Here is a 21,898-nt window from a genome sequence, read left to right as displayed (position 1 = left end):
ATAGGGTCATGCAACATGGTGGAACTTCATCATCATGTTCTGAGGCGCAGTTTTACAAAAATACATGCATCATGTAATCTTTTTGGATATAATTAATGTGAAGAAATATATGATTGGCTCTGTGTGATATACTCTCTATGCCAGGTCTTCAGATGGAAATATAGTAGATAAGTTGGTGCTGTGTTGTTAGTAACTTCCACAAGGAAACAACCCTTGCTTGTTGGCAGGAATATTGAGGATGGTCTCTGGGAAGTCTGGCCAATGCTTTGGGCACCAAAGTTGAAAGAATATTACATTTTATAAGAATGTAGCAAGAAAGCAGTTCCTCAGAGACACACATACACACACCCACGCCATTCAAAACACAAGAAGTAGAAATATCAGTGGACGCTGCATGTGCTCGTTCATGCACACGCACGTTGTCCGTACGCAACATTTATTTTCTTATCATTATTTACCAAACATTTGGGACTGTTTTTTAAATGTATGTTGTTTTAAAAAAGACAGTCCAATCAAAATAGGTCTTATGTCTGGCTCCTTTAACTATAAGGGAGCTTTTCTTTTGATAATACAGTATTTAGGTATAACCTCAAAGTTTTCATAATCATCCCTTTATGATTCAGTTTCTCACAACACTCTGTCTGACACCCTTAAATAGAATAGTAGATCCAAAACGGGATTCAATTAAGCAACAGTCATGTTTTTTGTGTCGGAAGTATTACAATTTTCGCCGTGATCATACATCTATCCAAGATTAGAAAAGTAGAACGGGCCATTTTAAATGTACGACACAGCTAAGAATAAAGGACATCTGTGATCAGGGCTTTTTAGGATGATCTGTCATCATGGGGGCTCCCGTCTGAGTTTTCTGTCTCCCCTTCAGAAATGACTTGCATGGGGGCCGTGTAGAGGCGGCTGCGTGTACTGTAGCGACTGCTGTTGGCTACAGGGGGGATCCGAGAACGTCCCTGTCGAGATGCAGCTGACATAGGCAGGGTTTTGTGGGTGAAACTCTCAGAGTTGGCTCTGGGAAAAAGTCCTGGTATCTGGATTGGGTCCAGGCCAGAAAGGTGGGACTCTTGGAGTGTACAGGGTAGCTCTTCAGCCTGTCTAATAACCCCTTCCTGGAGCGGGTCTCCTGGCATTTTAGGTGTGATAGGGCTTTTTAGAATCTCTGTGGCTGACATGCGATAGCTTGAATCAGACCTGCTACCTTTCTTTAACAACAGGAGTTTAAACTCCTCGTTTGAAGTGCTGGATTTCTTGGCGCTGCGATAGATTGGCACAGGGGCTCGTTGGGCCCCGGCAGCAGAGGCTAAGGTGGCTGGCAAGTTGAGAGGAGGGGCTGGTGGGATAATGACAGTGGAGGCAGGCATTACTGGTGCTGCAGGGCAGAGACGAGACTTCGCGTTTAGGTCTCCTGAATCTTTACGGCCCAGGACCTTTCTCTTGGATCTGTATGAGGAAATCACAGGACACTCCTATTAAGATTTAGGCAGTGAATGAACAGGGTTTGACAAAATAACATGACAAATATATAGTTCATGCAGTACAGTACATAGACAATGTAGACAGGGTTTTTGAATAAGATGACAGCAATGCAACATGTTTTTAGCACCTGTGTATCATGGCAAACAGGTCCTCAGTTGTACGGGTCTTGTTGGGTGATGTGAGAATAACGTCATCGTCCACTTTGGTGTCATCCATCAGAGGGGACAGCGAATTATCACTTGGCGTGGAATCTGCAGAATAAAATATCCCTATCACATGTCATCTGGTTGTCTGATCATTATGTATACAATAGGGGAAATAATCATCCTTTATTCCCTCTCTGTTCATTATTACAGGCTACTCCACAATTAACCAGTTATTGTAGCAGCTGTTGGCTCTTTGCAACGTAAATAAACAGTGGCATGTTATTGCATTTTCTGTTATCTTTGCACTACAATACTAATTCTGACAGACAAATTTAGCTCACCTTTACTGAAGTAATCCTCAGTGTCAGGAGTGGTGGAGTCATCTTTGCTCTCTTGTGGCTGCAGCTGATGGGCACTTCTGGTAGCACCTGATGTCAATTCCTCGTCTTCTTCCTGCTCTTCAAATCTTCCTCTTCTTGCATCGCTGATTAGGTAAGGATGCGATGTCTCCATTGAGGTACCAGGCACTTTGACTGGACTGGCCCAGGGCCCTGAGTCTGAGTGGGAAAGCCCGGCAAATTCATATGCTGGGGGTGGAAGGTGGACCGATCGCATGCCTCCTCTGGAACATGCAGCCCTCAGTGGCTCTTTGACCTGCTCTTCCTCTTCCTCCTCATCGTCTTCATCATCATCATCATCCTGGGAAAATGAGCGCTCGCCCAAAACCCTAAACTCTGGATGTCCATGAGCTGAGTGTGTGAGCCCTCTGAACTCTGTGTGTGAGTGGATATGTGTGTGTAGATCCACTGGCGAAGGGTGGGGAGCACGTGGCACAGGCCTATGCAAAGGTGAGCTGTCCTCAGGATGTTCAGATGCTGGGTCCATCCGGGTTCTGAAGGCCGTCATAGCCCAGAAGGTTCCAGGTCCATAGCGGTCCTGTCTAAGTAGCAGGCTCTCATAGGATGGAGGCCCATCAGGGTGGCGACCAGGAAGAGGTGGTTGCAAGTGTTCAGGGGAGGAGATGTGCTCATGAGCTGGGGGTCTTGGAGGTGGTCTGCGAGGAGGAAGGGGCCTTGTGTTAATAGGTGGGGGAGCCAGGGTAGAAACACTAGGAGGACATTTGGGTCTTGTAGCTGTCTCGGCTCCACTTGATGATTCCTGGTCTGTATTCACAGACTTTTCTGTTGATTGGCTTATAGAATGGAGCTGTACTGAACGAAGCGCAGATGGAGTTATCACCAATAAATTAGAGCGTGGAATTGTTAGAGCATAATTAGAACTTGGTGGTGGGTTGGCATTTGATGCCTCAGGGGCCAACAACTTTGTTCCAGTGGATAAAACATTTGCCACTCTATGTTTGCTGTGATGGAGTGTGTGCATGTGGTGTGTTCGGTGGGATAGTGTATGTCTGACATAACCACCATGGAGAACATTGAGATCAAGTTGAGAGGGTGGAGGTGGGAAGTCTGGATCTCTCTTATATCCAGAGGAAATGGAAGATCCATCTCTGGGGAAGTGCTGCAGGGAAGAGAGAGATGACTTTCTCTCGGGCACTTTGGGCTTTCTCTTGCCAGTTGAGGGCGACAGTGGTCCTGGGAAGAACGCTGCCGAAGATGAGGGCAATGTTGACGTTGGGGTCTCTGATTGGCTGGAATAGCCACTTGATGGGGAGGCAAGGCCAGCCAGCTTCTCAGGTGACCCAGGTGGGAGAGGTGGACTTATTGCCCTGGTATCTGAAGCCTGGGCAAGGGTCTGGGTTTGAGTTTCTGTAGAGGAGGAAGAGCTGTCTGGTGACTTCATACAATCCATGACAGTAGTACCTGTGGCTGTGCTTGAGTTAGACATGGATGCATACTCACCATTGTTAGACTTCAGCTCATTGTTGTGAAGCCACAGGTCTGCATAGTCAGATTGCACAGCACCTTCATTCTTAAATGAATGTGTATCTGCAGAGCTGAAGGACATTGGCTCTACTATGTCCACAGTTTCACCCAGTCCCCTTCCCCAGGTTCCCAGAGGCTCTGCCACTAGACAGGATGTTTGTAATGGTTCTGGAGCACCTCCAATCTCTAGCTCAAGTTCCAGCTTCATCTCTGTGGAAGACAAGGTAAGCTCTTCACTAATCACCTTTGGTTGATCCTGATCTGCCTGTGTGTCCGTTCCAACATCCACACCACTAAATGTATCTTTCAACGAGGTTGTCCGTTTGGGTGGTGGAGGTTTGACTTTTGGTTTCCTCAGTGGACGACAGGTCCTCCCAAGGGTCATTGTTCCTGCTCTGAATTCTGCTGAGGGATGGGGGTAAACTCGATGGGACAGTGATGCTGCCACAGTGTTGGATTGACCACAATCTGGCCCTGGGTCTGCATAGTTGTACATGTATCCTCTGTAACTCTGATTACACCCAAAATGCACAGAGGAGGAGTAGAAATTCTCTGTATCAGATGGGTAATCAGAGCCAGAACCTTTTTCATTGTTGCTAGTCGTGGTGCCACCAAAACAGGGTTGGTCTTGTAGACCTTGTTTGGAGCTGTACTCCTGGCTCAGATTTTGGGTTTGGTCAGGGTCTTGGTCCGGATCAGTCTGGTCTTGATCTTGAGGGTATGTCCACTCCCCCTCACTGGCTGTACTGACACCTGCATCGTCCATCTGGTCTGTGGCTGAGGATGTGAATGAACTGGACCTGTGGCCCTGGCCCTGGGGTCTGAGGTCTGAGTGGTAGGAGGGATCCAGGGAGAAACCCTCATCAATGGCATTGGGCACAGTGTTGAGTGACAGCTCTGAGTCGCAGTGGGATGAGCCTGTCAGTGGTGGAGAAGAAGGCGGGGGAATGGTTTCAGATGTCTGAGAGGGGCAGGTGGAACTGGAACCACTCCAGTTCCCGCTCGATGATTGGTGGTCCTCCTTGTGGTCCACATGGCTGCCTAGCACTCCTGTTGTAGACATTGAGTGAATAGGGCTACTGAAAGTATCTGAACTTGATGAGATCTCGCAGCTGCCCATATCAGCCTTGCGGGGCAAGCGAGATCGGCCCCTCTCCATCCAGCCGTGCTCTGGGCTACCCCCTCCTCCACCCCCTCTGTCTCTGTCCCCAGACCGCTGCAACCTTTTTAGGCTTCCAAGTTGCAGTGGCTCAGGAGCTGCCTGGTCATCTGTGCTCTCTTCTTCATCCTTCATCATCATCATCTTCATTCTTGGACTAGGGCCCGAAGGAATAAAGTCATCTGCTTCGTATGGTGACAAGTCCTCATCTTCGTCGTCATCATCATAATTGTCATCATCATCATCGTCATCATCATCATCACTGTCCATCAGACGTCCACCCTCTCGAGGAAGGCTACGAGATCGCAAGCGTCCACCGTGGCCTGCAGCACTGGTGTATGTGGAATCTGACTGGTCACCCAGGGAAGAAATGTTGCCTGTTGAATGGGAAAGAGAGGCAGGGATTCCCTGATGGCCACGTTGGGCTCTGATGCGCCTCCTGGAGGGAGCAGCTGTACCTAAGGATGGCAAGACAGATGAGGGATTATTATTTCTTGGGAATATTATTGTCTTGGATGTCGGCATTTTACCAAGTTAACATGTATTAATAGTTTTGAATTCCAGTTTTATGTAGGGCTGCACAATATATACATATAAAAAAAAACTGACATTGCAAAAAAGGGATATGACAAAAGACAGGAATGTTCACCCTACATTTTAAATGCATAAATCTGGTGCACTCCGAATGCAAAATAAATAAGCTACAACGTGCTTTCGTAAAAAATGTAATCATGAACATACTGCATAGGTTATGAATATAAATGTGGAAGCTGTGTTGTAGCCAACCAACACTGGGAAATAATTGCCATTGATACGTTTAAAAATAAAGGCCATAGGCTACAGTTCAGTATGAAACTGTACTGATACCACCTAGACCAGGGGTGTCAAACTAAATTTCATCACGGGCCACATTCGCATAAAGGATGCACTCAAAGGGCCGGTTGTAACTATATAAATATATAATATATATATAAAATAATGTATTATATTACATTATTGCCTCTGAATTGGATTATTATCGGATAGGATAATAACTTAGTAATTAACTACGTCTGAACGCAGAAGTCCAGGGCAAATAATTGCAAGTCTCTTCAGTGCGCATGTCACAAAACGAGATGCATTGTGGGACATGTAGTTTATGGGCAACCTGCTTCTGTAAAGTGGCATGTAACCGTATAATAAACGTATTATATTCTTTGCAAGCTCTTGCGGGGCCACATAAAATGAAGTCGCGGGCTGGATTTGGCCCCCGGGCCTTGAGTTTGAGACCCCTGACCTAGACTGTAGGAGCTGAAACAAGAGAAGTCCTGGAAAAGGAGTACCAGGAAAGTTTTCATTTCGTATCATGCAGGAAAAAAGTTGTAGCTTGAATTGTTTGTGATCATTTGCAGTCAAATATTTTGTAATTTAATTTGTAGGTGGAATTACTTAAACAAACTTCTCGCCCTAGTCCATAGAACACGTAGAGGACCAACTACTTACATGCTATAAGGAAATCATCTGTCTGGCAGCCAGAGTCACGAGTGTGATGGAGGTGACCACTGATTAAAAGGTCCTCCTCACAGAGAGAGAGGTGGTGCGAGTTGGAGTGGACAATAACTGTGCGCTCTCTTGCTACAGGTGATTCATCTGAGTCTGAAATCAAACCAATAAACCATGGTAAATGTTAATCCTACAGCAAATGGTAACATTTTACACACAAGCTTTTTTGCTGAGAATTGGGACCTTGCATGATCATGATCAGATTGTGAACACATCCACAACTAAACAATGTTCTTTAAACAATATTATTTGGATGCAAAAACAAAGATGAAAGCATCTAAAATGTACATGACAATTGTCCATTGCATTATGAAACAGCATGCTTGCAAAATTACAAGTAAAAAGGACAAAGCTGAACAAGGAAGTAGCTCACAAGTAGCTTGTACAGTTTGCATACAAAATAGACTGCCTGGTATTTTTGTTAGCATGTGATTGTTGCTGCTCATTAAACTTGCCCTCATGAACTCATGGCTGTATTAGCAAGGTCACCTCATTCCCAGATCTCAGCAATTCAATTGGAAAAATATTAATGAAACCAATAGCAATTTGCCAAAGCTACAATATTAAGACCAATACAGTATATACTGTAACTCTAAATTTTCCAGGTGTGCTCTATAACATACCCATGTCCTGTTGTACTCTTTTGGGTATTCCTGTGATAGTCTTCCTCCTCCTCAGCTTCCTTCTCCTCTGAAGAACCGACTGGGAATGGACTAGAGAGCAACGAGCACTTGCTTCCCTGTCAAACCCAACTCCTGCAATAACAACAAAGAAGCCATAAGCCATATCAAAAGCTTCAGTTTAATATTATCAATTAGATTCCTGGTTTTCATGCAGGCAGTCTGGGTTTGATTCCTGATTTGGGAACAGTAGCCGTACTTAGTCAATTGTTTGCACTTTTGTCTCAATAACAAATTACCAGATTGATCCTTACTAGGGTCAACCTTGCTCTTTCTTAATTTTCCTATTTTCTTTTTTGTCTTACCAGTTACATTAATGGGGATAATGCAGGAGGAGATGGAGTGAGAATCAGTTGCCGACATCTGATCTGTTGGCGGGAGATTTTCCTTGGACCAGTTTGTCTGTTTATCCTTGGTCGAGGGTGCATTGGGGGCTGAGGCCTTTGCTCTGTGGCCTCCTAGGACCTCACCACATTCACCTTCTCCTGTCGAGGTAGCCTGGAAGGAACAGATTGATGGCAGCAACCTTTTATACATGGTAGGTGCTGATATAGTGCTACCGTTTTAATACATAATTTACTTAGTGGGACATACTAATAGGATGCAGGGTGCAAGGGACAAGCTATCAAGAGGTTAACGCAACATGTGGTAAAGGGATACAAAACATCAAATGCTTGATACCTTTCTATTCCATGGAATGAAGATGCAACCTTCAATAGGGTGAAGTGAGTAAAAGCATGCAAACTATTAACAGAAACAAAATAAAAACAAAAGAACAGATGACATGACTTTAGTAATCCAAAAAATAACAATAAATCAAAGACTTCAGGAAACTCAAAAGGTAAAGGATGCAGTGTAAGAGAATCTACATTATTGTTCCATTGGTTTCCATTTTTATTTTTCTAAAGAAACTGTGAGTTACTATTCAGTGCAGTGGAAGACTGATAGTTTACCCTTAAACATCTTTCTTACCTTTCTTTGGATCGTCTGAACATCTGCTTCTCTGCTTGGCCTCTCCTGTGGCAGCAGAAGGACATACACACATGCAATTATAGCTGATTGTGTAGGTAAAACTAGTAGTAGAGTAGTAGTAGTAGAGAATTGTCTTACTTTTCTCTGTATGGTCTGGATCTCTGTTTCTCTCACGGTCCTCTCCTTCAAGGGATTCAGAAATAAATACAGGTACATTCAATGCGATAAAGAAGTTCTGAACATAACCTTTTTTTATACAGGAATCTAATGTAGTGATGTAGTAGGATTTTATAATAATAATAATAATGGGTTTAATTTATAACGCACTTCATATCTGAGTTCAGATCCCGAAGTGCTACATTAAACCCCACACACATAACAGAGACTGTACACACAGGTGCATATAACACACATCTTACAGCAGGCTTCTATATTAGACATCTACAGACATGAACAAACACATTTCTGGTTTACCTTCCTGGGTTGATAGTCTAACTCTCGCTCCTTCTCTGCTCTCTCTTGCTGTATGGCGACATCAGAATGAGATACGGTGTCAGTTAGTTGCAACATATATTTAATAAGAATCAAATGTGTAAAAATATGTGAACAAGAAAAATGCAAAAGCTTTGTTATTCATGTTCTACTTAATGTCGTCCTCACTATCCTGTAGCTCACTGAACATACAAGGTATACTGTTCAGTGTTCAGTTTACAGTGATGAGATTTGTTTTGTACACATTAAGAATGTAGGCTACTGTCCTACAAGTGTGAACTGCTTCATAAGAAATGAATCACGTTATAAATTCGCTGCCATTTAAATATAAATCATTACTGGATAACCATCCCTGATTGGTTGATATGATATGATTGTGTGATATGCGTAAACCTTACCGCTCGTGCCAGGCGACTCCTCTGTTGCCGGCGAATGCTGTGTGGCGAGGGAAATGTGGGCATAGGGGGTGCCACTGAGATAGAGATCGTCACCCTGTTTCTCTCCCGACTCGTGGAGCGGTGGGGCTGTTGTTCTTCGTCTGTGAAACCCAAACATTACATTACATTACATTACATTACATTACATTTGTACACAAGCTACTGTACTGCAGCCAAAGTCTCACCTCGGTGCAGCGCCCTGAGACTGAACTGAGCGCTTCTGTGCAGCTCCTCCAAACATGGTGGTCGGCTACAAGGATGAAACACGTTGTGGTGCTGGTGCCATGGAGCCTGATAGTGAAGCGACAGCTTGCTCTCTATATCCAAGTTCGACACCGCTAAGGAGAGAAGAAAATCAGATTGGTACAGGTTTTTACATTTTGTGATCTTATTCATTCAAGGGAATGTAAGAACACATCTTACAGAACCATTGCCATTTGACCAATTATAAGGCCCAGGAGCCAAAAATGAGCTGTGGGCCTGAGCTGAATCCTCAGTCTTTTCCTATGCTTTTTGCGCTCTTGCTCGGACCAGACCTAATTTTGAACTCTGCCTTGATTTTGATCTTAACTACACACCTGTAAAGTTTTGTGACTGCATTTTTTTGTGGTTTGACATTACAGCGTTTAAATCTGTCCACAGAAAGACAAACAAACATATCTATACTGAAAATGTCTTCTGTCTTAGAACACATTTTGCCACGTTGATACACTCAAAGATGCGCAAGGTCAAAACGATAGTAGCATCACAGTTTTGGCTGGCAAAAAATACCTTCAGGTCTTCAACTATATTTTTCTAGGAGTCCTCAACTTGCCCAGGCATCGAGTTTGTACAATGAGGCATGATACGTCTTGAGGCCCTGAGTTAATATTGCGCTTATAGTGGATATTCTCAAACAAAATTCGCAAATGAACCATTGAAATATTTGTATGCCTTAAATGAAAATACATTTCGATTCATACAATGTTCTTATATTAGTGATGGTAAATCATTGCCAGATATGTTATTGATTCTTTAAGTCATGGTTCCTGAAATAGGACATTTGTATTCCAACCCACCAGCATCTCAGAGATGCCACAGAATGAGAAACTACAACAAGATCCAAGCCAGGCTTTACAATGTATCACCTGCAGGCAGTGGTCTTACACCAAAGCAAGTCAACAAATGCAATACACAAAAGAAAGGAAACTAAGAAAAATAATATTAGAAGTGGATACACAAGAAACGAATTCTACAAGTGTTATGTTAGGCATGTCACAGTCCTCTTTGTACCTCCAAACATAAGAAAATTACCGATACACGCCAGCAGGTGGCAGCTAAACACGCCTCACCACTGCAACGCTGCATTCAGGACACCACTGTACATTTCTCACAATCCTCCATTTTTATGTCACTACCCTTTTTCTTTTTATCAGAAAACAAAGCAAATACTACTATCTTGTATTATGTACACCTGAGACTCACTAACTTTCATATCAAAAGAGTAAAACAGTGGATCCACAGTGAGGTGAGAGAGAGAGCGAGAGAGAGGACTGTCTGTGATTATTAATTTCTCTTATCTGCTCTTGAAGCCCCTTTCGCTTTTATTATCAAATCTATCTCCCCTCTTTTAACTCAGAATTAAAAATGCAATTGTGCCCTTGAAGCCACACTGTACATCAGTAGCCAAGCAACCTTTCATAGCTCATCAAGGCTCGTCTTTTCCCGCAATTAAATCAGTGAGCTCACATCAGCAGCACCCGGACGATTTTAAACCACAAGGTTAAAGTAACACAGAAAGCCAGCTTATTCACACTAGATAAACAATTACACAGCATTCTGCCCAGAAGACTGTCGCATACAGATGAAGATACTGTCTTGTTTTCCACGTCACACTGTGTCGTAAAATACTAACAATACTGCATTAAAGAAAATCAGTAATAGAAATGTAAAGCCACATTGAAATAAATACAAGATGAATTAAAGCTGCAAGCAGCGTTGAGCGGGTCTTCGACGCTCCGCAGGCTGTTGTCCGCACGTCGAGGTGTGTGTCTAGGTGTCTCGAGGACTCGAACGTTGGCAAACGTGGAAAGTTTCAGGCCGATCGGACAACTTACATGGGATTTACAGCAGTATCATAAACATTGTGTTTGATGGCGAGTGATCTGTTGCCATGGCAACGGCATTTGATGACACCCCATAATATGCCTAGATGTGTTGAGGGCTGCATCGTTATCATACCTGTGAAGTTCTGGGCCGTTTGGACCATGTTAACTGGAGTTATGAGAAAACCGTGTTTCACGGCGACCATTTTGTTACCATGGCAACGGCATTTGACGAAATCTCAAAACTGACACATATATGTCTTTAGGGCTGTACTGTTAGCACACATGTAAAGTTTGAACACTTTTTTACCATTTACACAGGAGTTATAGCAATATCATGCTTAACGGCGAGGGATGTGTTGCCATACGGTGAGATCTCAGATTTCACGTAGAGCTGTTGAGGCATGGACCGGTGATATAAAAGTGAAGATTGGTGGACGATGGGACCGTGTCCATTGGAGTTACAGCGACACCGTGTTTTATGGCGAGGGATTCGTTGCCATGGTAACGCCATATTAAGTAACATAAAATTTGACGTAGAGCTGTTCAGGGCCGCAGTGTTAACCATCATGTGAAGTTTGGTGGCGTTGTGAGCATGTCAGTTTGAGTTATGACATCATCGTGTTCCATGGCGTTTGATGGGCCTAGCATCGAGCGAACGCGAACTTTGGCGCCAAATCACGGCTGCGCCGTGCGAAAGAAAAAAACTTCCGTGATAACTTTGAATTGCCCATGTCTGGAGATGCTACCCGACGAATTTCGAGTCGTACGGATAAAGTCAGTGGGAGAAGATAGATTTTGCGCGGAGGACGTGAAACGATAAATCGCGTTTTTTCGACGCCAAATTCAAAATGGCCGACTTCCTGTACGTTATTTTTTACCCCTCCAAGAGGCTTTTTTGTTCGTCTCCGCACCCTAGATATGCGTAGCGAGTTTCGTTCGTTTACGTGAAAGTTAAAGTGGGGGGAGTTTACGTTAAAAACGGAAGTGGGCGTGGCCTACGCAATTTTTTACGCAAAGTTCCGGAACCAATTACATATCGCAAGTTGCACCACTTCTGACGTGCGTGCAACATTTGGTGAGTTTTCACATGTGTTGCGGGGGTCAAAGGTTTATCGGTCGCTTATCTTCGCCGACCTAGGTCTCAGACCCTAATTAAAGCATTATGGAATTTGTCACTTATGGTCAAATGGGGCAATATTTTAGCTTTTGCTAAAAGCTGCAATCCTGGGAATGCTTAGTAACTGTAATGAGCTAGTCTGCTCATTAAACTAACATATCTGCATATTCTCCAAAAAAACATTTCTCAATTAATGGGTTTGAGTTGCACTTACTGTTAATAAAGTAGAATATAGAGGCGTATTGAAGTATACTATTACTCTACGGTGCTAACATATTTGATGTGAGTCACATCATGTGACACAGTCAGATTAGTGAATGCGTTGCTTTACTGTCAGCCAGCCCACTTGTTAGCCTGATTTGTCTTATCACCATCCCTTCCTTCTCTATACTCTTTTCTTTCTTTCTCTTATGCTGTTGCTATGGAGAGTCTCCTAACCATCATCAAGTTGCTAAAATGCAGCGGTTTAGCCAAACGTTTTTGGCTCCTTTATTCTGTATGTCTTCAAAACATGAAAATATGTTCTACTTAAAGAACCCCTAAACAAATATAAAGAAATACCCTTCTTTAAATGGTCTTATGCATTGAATGGTTCTTTCGCATCAATTTGGTTAAAGAAATCTTGAAATCCCCTCTACTGCTCTTCCCACATAGCAACATCTAGAATATAATGAAGATGCAAACGTCATTCAGAAACTACACTGAAGTCCTTTCTCAGTGAATGTGTCTCATCTTCCCACATCACACTTGTTTAGGTTCCCACTGCACCACAAATGGCTTGAATGGAGATGACTCAAATTCAAATGTTCTGTGAGCACAGAGAACCTTTCCTCTTTCAGAAGAACAATGTATGATAAACTCTCAGATAATCTGCAAAAATAAGCTTAAGCATGCATGTTAAGTAGCAATTTGCAACGAAATATGTAGCTGTTACACATTCCTATACTGACACAATATTGTAGAATACCTGCACAGCTAACAAAATAACAAAAAATCAGCAAAGTTTCAATGACATGTAGGTTTACAGTTTATTGCCAGGCTCCAGCAACAACTTTAATAAACAAACTTGCAAAATAATTGACATTTCCACGCGGGATGTATCAGTGATCAGTCTCACAGCCTCACCAACCTTCCCTCTGGTGGCGACTCACATAGCCCTAAAAAGACTCAGAAAACAGGAACGTTGTGCTGGATTCAAATTATTAATGATATCTCAGAGCACCCACCAGCATTACTAAGTATATTCCAGAGTAAATTATTAGTGGCATGTAACGAAATGTTTGTATTCAGCATCTTTTAGAGTTTCATCTCCCTACCTGCATTGTCTCGACTCACTCTTGCTGTCCTGCACCTCTTCCTCCTCTTCAGCATTTGGTTGTAATGAAGCTTATTCTGAGAGTTACCCATTGCTAGCGTCCAGAAGCAGACACATGTACACACTCATCTAACACCGACTCTGTCTGACTTGCTCTTTTACTCATCATCTCTCTGCTTCTTGACTGTTTGCCTCCATCTCTGCCTACCCTTATACTGAAATCTGCAGGTGCAGTGTCAGCAACTTACAGTGTCATCATCAGGACTTGCATGCCAACAGTAGCAAGAGAGGGGAGGAGAGGAGGCACAGTGAAAAAAAAGGGAGAAAACACTATGTAATACAAAAATGCAGAGCAATACAGAAAAGAGAGCAATGCAGCGATTCACTGGGGCCATGGACTCTAAAAACTGTAGTTCAAGGATTAAACAGATGTAATGCAAACATATAGTTCTGTAGGACTTTGAATGCAATTTACATAGTGTGCTGAATAAAGTAAAATTAGTGTTTGGCTTCACATAGTTACACTAGGAAGGATAGTTCCTTAACCTGTCCTTAATAAAACAGAACGATGTCTAAAGACTGTCAAACTACATATTTGCCGGTAGAAATGCAGAAGAAAAGACGGACAGCAACAGTAATGCTGAACAGTTATGAGCTGAGAGATGGTATGAAAAAGGGGGATAAATAAGGAAAATTAAGGATTTCATTATATACCAACAAAATATCTTCAATATGTAAGTGTGCCCCCCTTTGAATTCATATCCAGATTAAAGGGTTGAAGTGATGCTCTACAGGCGATGGTGTGCTTCAACCAATTTGTTTGTTGGTAGGGAAAAAGTAATCCAAACCCCTCTACCTACAGCCGTCTTACGTTCAAATTGGTTGTTGGGAGGTGATCGAACATTTCTATAACTTTTTAAAAGTTTGAACATCTCTATGTAGCTCTTTCTCCTTGTATACACATTATTTCAGACAGTTATCATGTTGACAAACAGGACACTTTGAGTGTCCTCCATGAGAGACTGTCTAAAATTGTACACCGTTTGAAAAATAGTTATTTTCATGTCCAGCTCCTGTAGAGGCCACCTTTTCACTCTTCCTTTAGCCCTCCAAGACTACAGGTATACATTTATCCTGGGCCAGAACAAGAACAACAGAACAAGAACAACAGAACAAGAACAACAGAACAACAGAACAACAGAACAAGGCCAAATGCACTTGCAATCAAACCAATTGTCTAGAAAACACCTACTCCAAGGACCTTTATGTCCAAGGACTGCCTTGTGCAGAAAGGGGGTTTGCATGTGGTTTGGGCACCTGTAAGGATGTCCCTCGGTTTCAGTTTGAGGTGTTTTAGCACATCCAATGGGAGTGGCAGTGCGTAGGGATGACCTTAAAGAGTAATGTAAAATATATTTAGGCTTCTCTGCTCACAGTTCACTTGGATAGATCGGCAGATGTAATAATCAATAGAAGGATGGATTCATTGATATACACTACACATGATCCTTTCTGTGCTGCTGAAACTTGGTTGATGAAAGTGCACGGGTGTTTATGTTGAACAACCTGAATATATACAAGCAAAGGGAATGTACTGGAAACATATTACAGCATTTAAAAACCCAGCCTCTTATTTGCAACAATGGGGCTTCACATAAACATAAACTAACAAAGATTTAGTCTGCTGAAAAATAAGAAAGCCCTTATGAGGCGCGTGCCAGGGAAGCCATCTCATCAGTTTTAACACTTTCAGATTTTTTAAGTGTGTGATTTACAGTTGGTGAGTTATTGGCTTTAATGTAAAAGTTTTTTATGGCACCATTTCAGACTCATCTGGCTAATGGGTCTAATATTTATTACATGAGTAGTGAATGAGTTTTATCTGGAAGCCTTGGCTGATATGAGCTTTTACGGTTGCCTAGATCCACCCAGTTTTAGGAAAGAAGACAAAGAAGGTGGTAGAGAACAAGAACTATAAAAAAAGAAATACAATAATGGTGTTTACTGCAGACCACATAAAGCACAAACTATAAAAAACATCCCAACCAGACATAGTCATCCATGACATTTGAAAAAGAGAACGCTGATTGTCCACATGTTCCTGCTTTAATATTGCTCTTTCTCTTTCTGGTGCAGCTATATGATGATTGTATCCCTCTCTGGTCCAGATGTGAGTGAATGTAAGTCATTAGTGGAGAATGTATTAGGGTGTATCTGGGTCAGGCAGCACACTCCCTGTGGCAGTAGCTGCAGAATCTTGTCATAGTAGACAGCTGTTATATAAGAAACACTAGCTGGCCAGTTCTGCAGAGGAAAACTCTGCACTGTGAGGTTGCCTGCAACGCCTCAGCAGTCACACAACGCAGCACCTCATCAACAGCAGTATTTTCATGTTTTATATTGATATCAGCTGTAAGAGTCAGCCATGTTCAAGCTGTTACAACTTTTGCAGGAACATTGCTTTCAATTTCCAGGAATAATAGTGTTTTACTCTCTGCTGGTAGAGAGTAATGTCAAATGCAACTGTTGAAAATAGATAAATAGATAGGATCAATACATAAACAAACATAACATCAAAGCTTAAAATCTTGCTTTTAACATGCAGTTTCCCAACTCCACCACATTGTCTGTTCTGTATCACCTTGTTAACTCTTCATTGAAACTACAAGCTACAGATTATTTTCTCCCATCCTTGATCAATACAATGGCAAACAATAGTGATGAAGGCCCCTCACAGCTTCCTACAGTTTACATTTCAGATACTGTAGATTCAGTTTACTATTAGAAGACTATTGGAAGATATTAGAAGATAACCAGGAAGTATTCTCTGTAGGACTGTAGCCAGTAAATTATTGCCATTTCTTGGTACAAAAAAGACAAAACTATAAAATAAGATGATGTAATAACTGATTAGAAATGGTTGCAGATTAAGTTACTGTCTATACATTATGCAATTGGTTTACTAATGATTGTCACTCTAGATGTTTACACTGTGAAATGTAATATTCAAGCAATAAATGAAAACATTACATTTTCATTCCTTTTAAATGAATGTGTTCCAGATGACTTGAGTATCTATTAAAATATTCTAATATTCAGAATGATATAGTTGATATCTACAACACCTACAGTAGGGATTGGAACACTTCATTAAATCTTACTTTTACCACCTCATGCCTACAAATGTTGTAGTTAGCACATAAAATACCTTTATAAATAATAATGACTTCAAATATATTATTGAAAATGCATTGATGGTTGTGATTAAGTTTAGCACCATATAACAGACAGAGCGATTCTCCTGTTTGTGACAGTGATGCCACAGCGTAACATCAGCACAGTGACACTACAGGCACATTCATTAAAAGTCATTTTACTGTATAACGGTGATGACAGGAACTACACAGGTTCTAAGAAACAAACTGATGCTGCAGACAGTACCTTTGGATCGCACAGGGACGCAGCCTAGACCCAGACAAGCCAGAGCCATGGTCAGCAGCTGTCTAGTCTCTCCTCTTCTTCTCCCCTTATTTGTCTTTCTCTGTCGCTCCTTCCTCTCTCCTGCAGACTGCTTGTCATCTGTCTCTCAATATTCACTCCTGCAGACTTTTTCTGAAACATTCCTGTGCAAACCCGACATCCAGACAAGCAACATCTGCAGACACAGACCCTCCCCCACCACCTCCTCGCCCACCCACCTGCTGTCCCTGCTCTCTCCTCCCTTCAGCTGACCCAACACGTCACTGAAAACAAATATTTCTCCTTCGTCTGTGAGTCATGTGGACACAATGACCTCGCTGAAAGATCCATTGCACTCACTACGAATGATGCGCCTACACTTCATCACAAACTCAAAACACTTTTCTGTCCTGTCTCTTATGAGTCACCCCCGTCCCCTGGTGTCAGATGGTAGGATCCTGCCTGGGCATGGCCTCTCCCTGACCGTAATCTCTTTTTGATGCAGTTATATGTGGAAGGAGGGGGGGCTGCAGCCACAAAGTATTAATGTATTAATCCACCACATGCTGGGAATATGTATCATGTGTTCACTCCTTCCATTGCTGCCACCAAAGAGTAGTGATCTTAGAAAGTATGTGTGTGAGAGAGAACAGCTGACTTGATGTGTTGCCACAAATACAATTATTTCAAGGTAAAAAATGTAATGAACACTGACATTGACATTTCAGGGGATACTTTGAAAAGTTGCATTCTAAATATTCTCATTATCATTCAGTGTCTCATCAAGGAAACGTGGTCTTTGTGTACACTGTTAATGAGTAGTCAATGTTCTCATGTGGTTGCAATATAAAATGACACACACACACACACACACAAACAGAGAGAGTGTACGAGCACCCTGCCCGGTAATCTGCTGTAATCTGGAGCTCTGGCAGTTCACTGACTTTGGAGTAGAGCTGGCGGAGCTGGCAGTCTGCTCGAGGAGCTTTCAGCCTCCCGCCGTGGCCGGGGACGACACAGACACACCAAATATATCAGCACACACACATGCATGCAGTACACCACGTGTCTGTACGCGATTCACCGCAGTGGTCAACATCAGCACAAAAGGAGCAGAACGCCGTCATGAATATTAAATGCACGGACAATCCTCGTGGCTGGCCTCAGTTATTTGCAGCAGTTTCTCTCAACAGGACTGCTGGGAGGCCTTTAATAGCTTGTTGTCCCTTGGGTTGTTTGTCAGTCAGAGTATTGAGTGATCTATGAAGCATCAGGGCCGGATCACAGACCTTTCAACCACATATGAGCTGGACCTAACCTCTTGGATAGTGGTTAGTCCTGTCTTGGGAGCTTAGGCCAAATCACTTAATCAGTATCATCTTTTATGTCACTGAAAAAACAATTTACAGACTTGTTTTTCTGTTAGAATCTCCATTATTTGTTTGCTCTTTATACAACAGCTATTCCTGCGGTCCCTCGGTTTCTCTCTCTATTTGTGTCTGTGTCCTCCTTTCACACTAAATTAATAAATCATACTACCCCCATTCCCTTCTCGCATCCCTCTTTCCCCAGCTGCACACCTGCACTATTGTTCTGCCTCCCTCCTCAATCCCTCTTCTGCCCTTCTGACCTGCACCACATTCATGTTATAACAAGCGTGTGTGCACACTTCTATAAGGGTTTGACGCCTTTTTATACCTGTAGCAGAGGTGAGTTACAGTGTCTGACAATAAATCCAAAAGTCTTATTTATAGCACCCGCCATGTCACAGAGAGCCCAAAGAGCCAGAGAAAATATCAACATAAGCAGGTTAAATGTTCAAAGGATTATTTCCTGGCTCTGCACTCGCTGTTTACTGAATTTGAACAGACTCCACTGACTGTGTTCCTGTGCTGCCCTCTAGTGGTATATTATAACCACTAGGGTGATACAGAAACAAAGCTGTATGAATGGTTGGTGCAATGTGTGGAGTGAGAATAACATCATGGAATTGCACGGTTGACATGTGGGTGCTGCCATGTGTTTTCACAGTTTCTATATATTAAAGGTCCCCTATTATACTGTTTTTCATCAATATATTATAGGTCTCAGATATGTACAAAACATGTCTCTGAAGTGTTTGCCTCGAAATACCAAACAGATCATGCATTGTAGCATCCCATAAACCCCTCTGTTTCAGCCCTGTTTCAAAAGTGCTGATTTTCTGTCTGTTACTTTAGATGAAAATAAGGAGCCACTCCCCACGCCCCTCTGAGAGATATTTGGTTAAAAAGAACACAATGGTGCTCTTGGAGGAGATTCAGGTGATAAGGTGGGGGGTGTTACCTTGGTTGGTTATTAGCTAATGGTTACACAAGCCAACAAATTGTTATGACGTCATAAAGTGGCCGAAATCTGATCAGTTTATTTTCAGACAGGTTTTTATATAAATGGATCAGGACAAAAAAAGAGAGAATCTTTTTTCCTGAAACTTTCAGAATCTCTTTACACAGAGGGGACACATGTTTATGTATAAAAGACATTAAAAAGTGCATTTTGCATAATAGGTGACCTTTAAGACTTAAAGAAAGGCTGATTCAAATAAAAAACAACAAACGTGTGCATATTGTAGGAAAAAATGTTAAGGGCTAAAGATAGGCTCCAAATCTAGTAGCTTATTTGCTATATTTTTGAAAGTTGAGAGAATCAATATCACTTTCATGTTGTGTACCAACACATTTTTATAGCCAACTACACTGAAAAAACTGAAATGAATTATTATAAAAAAATTATTTAAAGAAAATTATGATAAAAAGGCTCAGTCTGAGTTAAATTAGATAATTGTTACCACATATTTTTACGCAGAATATGGTTTAGCTAAACTCAATTTGTGTATTTACCTATACTTAAAAATAAGCCAAATTAAAAGGGGGGAAGTAAATATGACGTGTATTGATTACAAAGTATTTGTATGTTCTATTCCTTTTAGACTTTAAAAGTATCAGTGGTAGTGCTAAATGAAATATACACTTGGAAATTCAGGCAGCATTTTGTAGCTGTTTGGAAGGGAGGAGTTTAAAACCTATATAATTCAATGTAAGGACCACAATCATTAACAGAACAAGTCAACATTCCCCACTTAGTTTCTGTCAGTGGAGAAAAGAAGCAGCAGGAGATGAATGTTTTATCCTCTCATGTTGTTGTAGGGCCTCCTCTCGTTGTGAGGCTTCTGTATTTCCCCAATCCTCATCAATATTGCAGCATTGTTCCTAAAGAGGCAGTAATCTGGGGGGTATATGTAGAGAATAATAGACTGTATGTAACGCTCCATTCTATTTGGTCGAAAATAATTATTTTGTTAGCATGTTGGTTTGGAAACATGCTAACAAATTAGAATGATTTTAGGTTTAAATACAAAAACACACGCAAAGCGACAAACAGAGGTACCAGAGGGGTCTTTGGGTTCGGATCGACTAATATGCCCGATAAGTGAAACGCTGTACATTTGTTTGCTTGCATAAGTTAATTCACATGGATTTTTGTGAATAACCCTGACCACTAAACTTCTTCAGGTCACACGTTGTCACACAACTTGTTTTGTTAAATAAGTCCTCTCTGGGTTTACATGGCAGCTCCCAATGTTGGACTGCTGTCTTTAGATTCTGCTTCTTTTTTTTGTTTGATGAAAGAACACTACCCTGAATCACAGTTTTCTTTTTAAATCACCATAATACATTTATTATGTTATGTTTGATCCTGTGTAGTGTAATAGAAGCATATGCGGATGTGTCATGACGGGCATGTTGGAATTTCTTGCAGAAAATGAATGATGCCAAGCTCTGATTGGTCAGGAGTCTACATAGAGATGTTCATGCCTCCAGGTCAAGTCACAACAAGATGGTGACCATTTTAACTGACCGAAATGTTCTGAACCCGGCATAACACATCTTCGGTATTTGGTTTTGCTAGTTATATCTTAAAAGCCCATAAACAACATAGAGTAGTTCTCCACTAACCACACCATGGCTCAACGTAAGGTGGTATATTCAGGTTTAGTTCACAAGAGGCGTCTTGTTTTCAACTCACATCTTAACATCTGATATCATGTCTGCATAGACCAGTAGTGAGAGGGCGGGAAGACATGTCACCATCATGCCAACATGGAAGAAAAGTGTGTGTGATTTCATATTGTTCTGTGTGTGCGTGTGCTGTCAAACAGACTTATTCTGGGCTCGTGTGTGTGTGTGTGTGTGTGTGTGTGTGTGTGTGTGTGTGTGTGTGTGTGTGTGTGTGTGTGTGTGCGTCTGTGTGTGTTTAGTTAAGACTTCAGCCATGTTGGTGGAATCGCACGAGACAAGCCATCGCCCATGTTATTTTTAACTGCGTGTCTCCATGGAAACCGGCACATATGCTGGGAGATGGCGATCTCCTGCTGTGCGTGTGTTGAGGAAGACTCCTACCGCTGGTCCTAGTGTGTGTGTGTGTGTCCGTGTGTGTGTGTGTGTCCGTGTGTGTGTGTGAGTGTGTGTGTGTGTGTGTGTGTGTGTGTGTGTATGTGTGTGTGTGTGTGTGTGTGTGTGTGTGTGTGGTAGGAATGGGAAGGGATATAAAAGGCTTCTGAGGCAACTTAGGAAACACCGACACTGTACGACAGGAGGCGGTCTTCTGCTACTGAAACACTGAAGCTATGCAGCATGTTCATTAAACACATCACCTACCAAATGTCCCCAGGCTTGTCTCCTATAGCACTTGAGCTGTGACTTTCATTTTACAAGTTTTCTTTCCCTAAAATATACCACCTTAACTGCAAAACCACCATTTTATAACTGTGGTTACACAATTATATAATTTGTAGAAATCACTAAATAATTCTCCCTCCAATTATGTTGTTAATCCGTGGCATCATCAATACTGATGCTTCAGTTCCTATAATAAATGGATCAATGAGGCTACAGTGACACATAAGTTGCTCTGTTGTTGGGCTATGGAGGAGGAGGTTTATGTTGGGTGAGGACACTTTTCTATAGCTTTAAAAACCATCAAGCAGTTATCAACTGAGTGAACGAAGTCGTTTCTATGGAAACAACTTAAAGATTAAAGCTGTGAAGAGCGAGAGCCATGCCAGAGTGATTCCCATAA

The 21,898-nt window shown here is 42.0% G+C and overlaps 1 protein-coding gene across 1 annotated transcript in view; it reads right to left on the bottom strand.

The window, feature by feature from the left end:
• Nucleotides 1-827: 827 nt before the first annotated feature.
• nhsb (Nance-Horan syndrome b (congenital cataracts and dental anomalies)) overlaps nucleotides 828-21,898 on the bottom strand; it is a 41,559-nt gene continuing 20,488 nt past the window's right edge. Inside the window, exons 2-12 of the mRNA XM_034116912.1 lie at nucleotides 8,988-9,140; nucleotides 8,764-8,903; nucleotides 8,348-8,395; nucleotides 8,012-8,056; nucleotides 7,874-7,918; nucleotides 7,207-7,399; nucleotides 6,845-6,976; nucleotides 6,162-6,314; nucleotides 1,979-5,137; nucleotides 1,619-1,760; nucleotides 828-1,455 (exon numbers count right to left, since the gene is read on the bottom strand). Of these exons, the coding sequence (XP_033972803.1) occupies nucleotides 828-1,455; nucleotides 1,619-1,760; nucleotides 1,979-5,137; nucleotides 6,162-6,314; nucleotides 6,845-6,976; nucleotides 7,207-7,399; nucleotides 7,874-7,918; nucleotides 8,012-8,056; nucleotides 8,348-8,395; nucleotides 8,764-8,903; nucleotides 8,988-9,140 (4,838 nt within the window). The remainder of the gene's footprint in view (nucleotides 1,456-1,618; nucleotides 1,761-1,978; nucleotides 5,138-6,161; nucleotides 6,315-6,844; nucleotides 6,977-7,206; nucleotides 7,400-7,873; nucleotides 7,919-8,011; nucleotides 8,057-8,347; nucleotides 8,396-8,763; nucleotides 8,904-8,987; nucleotides 9,141-21,898) is intronic.

The sequence above is a fragment of the Trematomus bernacchii genome, unplaced genomic scaffold, assembly GCF_902827165.1.
Source record: "Trematomus bernacchii unplaced genomic scaffold, fTreBer1.1, whole genome shotgun sequence".
Lineage (NCBI taxonomy): Eukaryota > Metazoa > Chordata > Actinopteri > Perciformes > Nototheniidae > Trematomus > Trematomus bernacchii.
This window is presented reverse-complemented; position numbering and strand designations above follow the sequence as displayed.